The sequence below is a fragment of the Engystomops pustulosus genome, chromosome 10, assembly GCF_040894005.1.
Source record: "Engystomops pustulosus chromosome 10, aEngPut4.maternal, whole genome shotgun sequence".
Classification (NCBI taxonomy): Eukaryota; Metazoa; Chordata; class Amphibia; order Anura; family Leptodactylidae; genus Engystomops; species Engystomops pustulosus.
The window spans coordinates 64,631,802-64,639,293 of record NC_092420.1 but is presented as its reverse complement, the minus strand read 5'-3'; the positions used below and the strand labels follow the sequence as shown (position 1 = coordinate 64,639,293).

The 7,492-nt window shown below is 41.0% G+C and overlaps 1 protein-coding gene across 1 annotated transcript in view; it reads right to left on the bottom strand.

Moving 5' to 3' along the window:
• Positions 1 to 3,276: 3,276 nt before the first annotated feature.
• The window catches only part of PKN2 (protein kinase N2), a 74,712-nt gene continuing 70,496 nt past the window's right edge, over positions 3,277 to 7,492 (bottom strand). The window contains exon 22 of the mRNA XM_072128988.1: positions 3,277 to 7,257. Coding sequence (XP_071985089.1) covers positions 7,054 to 7,257 — 204 coding nt within the window. The 3' untranslated portion in view covers positions 3,277 to 7,053. The remainder of the gene's footprint in view (positions 7,258 to 7,492) is intronic.

The following is a 7,492-nucleotide window of genomic DNA, read 5'->3' as shown; positions in this document are numbered from 1 at the left end:
GGAGACGGCACTGTAAAAAGTAACTATATATACACAGCTCCATTCTGGACTGTAACGGATCTCTGGTTCTGTGATACCTGCAAACCCAGTCCGTGTGCAATATTTGTCACGTAATAAAATTGTTAAGTTTCGTTTCACAAGTCATGTAAACAAAGTAAAGATTATTCCTTAGAGTAGGACAGAAGGCACCAATGACTTGTGTAGGGAGCTTCCCATTTCTCTCCCTTTATATGGAATCACAGGTGAAAGGATAAAATGTTGGTGCAGATCGGACAGCGCTGGTCACACACCTGCAGGTCTTTCCTTCCATTTGTGTGGAGAACCTGCGTAGCTAAGAGTTACCAATGGAGAGTGAAAATGTAAGTCCTGGTGCACATTATTCTGTGACGAGAGCCACGGACTGGTCGCTGTGCATCATAATGCAGTGCAGGCAGAATATAGGAGCCGCAGGAAAGAATAAGCCAACAGATTACCCCCTCTGCATCTGTACTGAACCTGGGGGAAGGCTGATTTATGCTGTACATATTTATAAAACATTTTTTGGTAAAAGGTAGTTTTTAATTAAAAGTTGAAAATAAAATGTTTCACATTTGTCATCTAGCTGCTAATGTCATAAAATAAGTCTCACATGACATGAAAAACAAAGTAAAATAGTCCGGCTGAGTCCTCTCTATACAAGGTGGGTGTTCGGGCAGAGCAATATGCAGCAATCGTGCTGTAACAGTCAGATAACAGAACTTTGCCAAGTCCAGCCACATGGAGGAACAGAGTAACCTGAAGTTTGCTGGTAAAGTGTTAAGTCTTCCCCATATCACCTAAAATTGTCTGACACTAAGGGTGACGGCAGACATGGCATTTTGTACTGTTTTTAAGCAGTCTAGCTGAAGTCCTTTATGCATGATAAAGAAAATTTAGCTCTGGTTGATTTTTTTTTTTTTTACATTCACTGGAAACTCTTATTACCAACTAGACAATCGCACAAAATTAAATTAATCTGATCATGGTCGTATCCAAGGACAGCTATCTTAATCTAGTTTCTAAGGGACAACATGGAACCATTTATGGAAAATATCTTCTTAGAGGGACATTTTTTTTTTTAATAGCAGATTAATTACTGTCAACGCCCCTTTATCTCTCAGCTGTTGGTGGATAAAGTGTCCAATAAATACCGGGTAGAAGGCAGATTTACACAAAACACTAAAGTAAAGCAGTGGAAAAAGGACACAGGAACATATTTCTCTAATAAAGTAGATGACAAAGTTTAGTTCCACTTTCAATCACCCAGTATGTACTATACACTCCAGGTTATCACTACTTGCATCACATGGAACAATTAGGAACAGAACACTTACCTGGTTAATCTAGAGCAGACCTGGAAACACAGCAGCAAAGGGGAGGCAAAGTGAAGTTGGTAGTATTTAGGATTAGGAATTGCTGGATATTGCAATAATCAGAGGTTATCAATTGTTTACTATTTATGGCCTATTTCCTCACACATCCTTTATCTATTAATAAGTTGGAGTAGAACTTCTAAAGTGAAGTCTCCTGTCTTTTACCTCATCAGCCAGGCATTCCTGTCCATAAAATGGCTGCAGATGGAGGGTCATGTGATTTCTATCTGTCCATGAGCAATCTCCCTGCCAGGACCTTATATTCATGAATACTATCATAAGAGATTCTGGAAGGTAAATTGTTCATCGACAGATAAAAATCACATGACCCTCCATCTGTAGCCATGAATGTCTGGTTGATGAGGTAAAAGACATGGATTCAATTTACATATCAAGAAAGTGGTGCAGAACTTCTAATAGATGTATATTGGGAAATTACCTAATATCTTTCCCCCCACATTTACATACAGATTACAAAAAACATGAGAAAATGGTCAAACTCTTTAAGCACGGACATAAGAAATGACTGCTGAGCGCTGGATGGAGAGCCGGGAGGAAATCATCACTACGAGGGCCATTCAATAAGTACCCGTGTTAGAAAGGAAGACACCATTTTTTCAAAATTTTTTTTTTTTTTTTTTTAACATAGTCCCCTTTTAGAAAGATCCACTCCTCCCAAAGTTCCTGTCATTATTTTTAACTCAAAAAAAAAAAAAAAAATAGGCATATTTTGGAGGGTTTCACAAATCCTATTTCTTGGTGATGACTTCGTTGTTTGAGCAAATTTTTTTCCCGCGAGCCATTTCTTCATGTCAGGGAACAAGAAAAAGGCGCAGGGAGACAGATCGTGTGAATACGGGGGGTGCGGCTGAAATTCACAACACAATTCATGCAATTTCGCGACGACAACTCCGGATGAATGTTCTGCTGCGTTATTGTGATGAAACAGCACCTTTTTCACCTGATGCGGCCGTGTATCCTTCAATTTTTGTCTAAGCGGTCCAATAACTCACTGCAGTATTGTCCAGCGATCATTCTCCCTTTTTCTAAAAAAAATCCATGAGGATGACGCCGTTCGTATCCCAAAAAACCATTGCCATGACCTTGCTGGCCGAAGAGACAGTCTTCGCCTTCTTTGGAGCAGATTCTCCAGGAGAAATCCATTGTATTGATTGTTGCTTAGTTTCTGGTGTGTAAGATGAATCCAGATTTCATCAACGGTGACAACGTGACACAAAAACTCCTTCGGATCTTGCTTAAATTGCTCCAAACACTGCTAAGAAGTTAACAGTCAACTTATCATGTAAAATATTATTTGTCATTCCGGTCGACACACCTACGGCCTCTGCTACTTTGCGCACTTTCGTTCGTTGATCAGCGAGTATCACGTCGTGGAATTTTCAAATGATTTCCTCGGTAACCACGTCTGCCGGGTGTCCTGGTCGCTGCTCATCAAAAACGGATGTTGATCCACGTTTAAATACATTGAACCAATATCCAACTGTGGTCATAGATGGTGAAGTGTCCCAATAAACAGCATCCAACTTCGCTTTTTGTTTTTGAATGGGAAAAAAATGTGAGGAGATAAAAGCAAATTACCGAACGATACTGTTCTTTTTCCATGTTGGTGAAAATCACGAAACACGTCTTACTCAAATGGCTGCCAAATCCAACCTAACCTATCAGTCTGCAAATTGTTTTGCCGTCGTTTGATAGATGGCAGCACACGATGATAACACCGACTTCCCTCAGGAACGCCCTGCCGTCAAACACAGGTATTTATTGAACCGCCCTCGTACATGGTTGGTTCTGTATCTTAAATACTTTCTACAGTCTTCTTCAAGACGTCCGGGGTATCTAAGGAAATGACTCGTACACAATAAAATCTATTTGAAAGGTTTTAATCTGTGCATTCATATGACTTAATGACTGCAAAAAACACTCTGTTGTAGAATGACATTTCTTAAAGGCACATGTAATATCGATGCATAGTGTACCATCCTAAAAATACTCTAATATCCTTACAAAGTGCTTTAGCAGCCACTTACAGCTATAGCAAAATATATTTACAATCTAGGAGTTTAAAATCATAAATTTGCCTAAAAATTGTTGAAATTTGTAAAAAAACAAACAAAAAACACAACAGAGAAAAAAAAAAACAATTCTAAAATTAGTGCTTCTCTTCAGCTTACGTGGGTGCCATACCCTGGCCTACAATGTCTAGTGATTCTAGCGGTTCTGTACATGATGTGGTTTAGCTTGATAATCGGTCCGTTATGATAAGAAAAGCCGCTGCCGCCCTCTGACTACAGAAAACTATCAAAAAATGCACCTCAAAAGCAAAAAGGACACTATATTACACACAGTACAAGATTCCTGCTCGTATTTCCCATGCACATGATGGAGGCCATTCCCTGCATAGAAGGCGATTTACCCATCATGCAGTTCTCTAGCCAGATAATGGATAAAGATATATCTAGTGACCGGCGACCTCACAGAGGCCTGAAGGACGTCACGACTATGTGATGACAGGTCTATGGTGGATTGTCATGCGCTGCTTCCTTGGATGTGGTCACCAGGACAGGAGGCACAGCTACTGAACAGGATTGTGGGTAACACAGCTTTATTTCTACTGGGATAATGAAGAAAAAAAAAGTGTCTTGATTGCAACTATGAAATCTGATGCATCTCCATGGTAACAGACTACAAAGAAACCATGTGTAGTCAGTCTTGCAATCATACTCACGTTTGTAAGTTCTCTACTACATGATAACTATTATTGAATGTCTAAAGGAACACTCCACTCACAGAGGATTTATTGAACAGGTCCTGCACCATGCATTATTCAATGACTTGGCTTTGCATTGGTCATTTAAGATGTAAGAGTATATGACAGACTACGTAGGGTTAGGTTGTAGTCTGTTACCATGGTGACACTTTTTTTTGTTTAAAAGGTCAAAGTCGAAATTGCTTAATTTTAGATGCACTTGGTGTTTTCTCCCTCAAATATTTTAATTACCTGCCTATAAATATGTCTTCGTAATGTTTTAGGAGTTCACTAAACATTAGCATAATGTAATGGGGGCACAAAGGCTATGGGGACCCCATGACTACAGGGTGTAACTGTGCCCACCTGGTTCAGCTGTGAAAGGCTACTAGAAGCCTGACCCTACTGGAGCCTGTCCTGGTGAGGTTACCCTATAAGAGAATAATGGACACACAAACGTTATTGGTTGCAGCAAAGTTACTAATGTAACAATGAGCCGCTCAGTGTGAGGTACTAACTGTGCTCTGCGCCTACTTTTTGGGCAGTCCACATACATTTTAGGAAATACAAGCAAGGACCTCGGTCACACACAAAACGTATTTACTAGTCTTTGATCTTGTAACAAACAAAACTACATAGAATTTTCCTGCTGGAGGACCTGACAATCCATGAGCAGAGTCTTCCAGACAGGAAAAAGGCCGGAAAACAGGTTGTTTTTTTTTTTTTTTTTTTTTTTTTAACTTTTCAGAATCTGAGGTACAGCTACAATTAGTGTTACCATAATGATTATAAAATATACAATATTATCAAAAATATTTTTACATTCTGTTACACCATATTGCATTCATCCTCAGATGCACAAGGTTCAGAAATCCAGTGGCCCGCATGTTAGTGTCGCTCACGTGGTCAGTTCAAGGTGCCCACATGAGAGAAGTCCCATAAATACATATGAAGGGCGTGCATCAGAAGAACATGGAGGTCAGTGTATTCCCGGCACGGGCTGCTCTAGAAAACACTTCATTCATGGTATCTTTAAGGAACACTGTCATTCAAGAGGTCAAAGGGGAAAATCGTGTAGAGTAAAATTCGTAATCCAGACAGGAATCCTCTGTACGTGCTCCTGCCCACTAGTCTCTCCTATACAAAAACCTGCTTGTAGTGGCCTCTTAAAGGGGCATTGGTAGAACGCAGGAAGCTGACGGGGTTACCGCGCACCTCTCCATCTTATTATAAGGCATCTGTGTGACCCATTACATGAACCATACAAGTCAAATCTAAAGGTCCATCAGAAAGACTTCCAGTCTAGAACATGTTAGACCTTATGGACCTTATGTTGTGGTTTCCCATAACAGGGGTTGAGTTCCCCATATACAAGACAATAGTAGCCGATATAGGGATCAGGGATTTCCGAAAGTCGCCCAAGACCAAAAAACAAATAATAACTTGACCCCCCAAATCCCCTTCTGCTCCAGCGCCTCCGACTTGCATTAATGAGATGTGACAATTGGCTGCAGCAGTCACATGACTTATAAAGGGGACACTGGCTGCAGGATCAGCAAAGAAAAAAAAAAAAAAAAAGGGAAAAAACCTTTACATTTTTTCACCATATTTATACCACTACCTCCTCCATGGTGCAACTTTTTATAAATCAAGGGCAACTTCTGATATTTAGCCTACATTATCTTGTATAGGGGTAAATAACTTTCTGCTCCCCCCTCTACAAGGCTCCATGGACATGCAGCTTCCCTCTCCAGGTCCTGAAGCCTCAGCCTCTCTCAATGAATGTAGTCATGGGCACAGGAGCCAGAATGCCCACATTGGTGCCCTCCATGGTATCTTTAATGGAGATGCGGCAAGGCAAAGTATTTGGCAAGTGACTTTGGTTATGCACGATATGATCATCAGCTGGAAGTTCACAGTGGCTTACGGAAATAGTTAAGGCATTGCTAGGACAGGACAGTGTGATGGTAATGGACGACGGGTGATGAAATGACGCGTAGTGTTAATAAGCTGGACCTGACTGGAGAAGAGGCAGCCGCAGCCCAAGTAGTGACGGATGTAACGGAGATTATATAAAAAGATCCGCTTAGGGATCCAAAGTTTTATCAAAAGTACAATACATACAGGACGTCCAAGAATTATTATCACCAAAATGGCCGACACAGCACAGATAGACCCGCCAACGGCCCTCTACAAAGACGCACTGATCAGCGACTTATGAAGGCAGCAGTAATATGGTGATAGAAGGCCGACAGCTAAAGGTGGACAGGACGCTTAATGCCGATCTTAGAAAACAAGACCTTAACAGCAGACACAATCGTATTGCACCAGGTTTCACCCTGTTCTAGAAGATTGGATATAAATAGTAAAAGGGCCACCGAGATCCTCAGATTCCCCTCCCGTGATTTGATGAGTATTAGTGTTCTACATTCCTAATCATACAGACATAAAGTTCTGCTTGAAAAGCAAAGTAAAAATATTAAACAGTGTTCTATTTCTCAGGAAAAAAATAAAATAAAAATCTCTTATTGGAAAAACTGGAGCCGGGAGAATCGGTAAAGCATCGTTTTGTGTTTCCGTTATCCGCCGAGGGAGGACAGACCACAGGCCCCGAATCCTTGATGTGTTCGATGAGCAGGTGTAAAGCTGCGTTCCAGTGCTCAGTTATAAAAATAATAGGGGCGTATGATGGAAGCGGCCGCTCTTCTGTGGAGTTCACATACATACATATATATATATTTAAAATGGAAAGTATTTTAAAAGAATCTTCATGTGTTTTAAAAAATAAAATAAAATCGGGAACTGAAGATGGCACAAAGCGGTGAAGACGGCTCTTGCTTTTGGGTCGTCATCTTGTGGGCCAGTTCTCTCCAGTTTCACAGTGTCCTCCCCTCCTCAACACCAATCTGCTATATAGTCAAAATCTCTGAAGGCTTCCTGCTCCCCCTCTGTCAGTAACCTGGGCTCCCGGGGAGGGGTCAGAATGGGGGCTTCTGAGGTAAATTCATCGTCAAAATTGCTCACGTCTTCCCGTCCTTTGATTGTGGGTACAAACGGAGGCTTCACTTTCTTTGCCAACAATGCTTGCCAGTCTATATGCTGCAGAAGAGGAAACCAGTGTTACAACATAGAGGTAACGGAGGGGGCTCTACTTACCTCTACTAAGCATCTATGAGAAGAGCGGATGTGGCAGGTAAAAAAAATATATAAACAATATTCAATCCTTGCACTTCCTTCTTAGATAAATGTATAAAGAAACAAATTGTGTGAGCCTCAAGAGATCAGCCAAGTTCCTCTTCCACAGCGCAAGACAACTGGTGGGTACAGGAGTCTC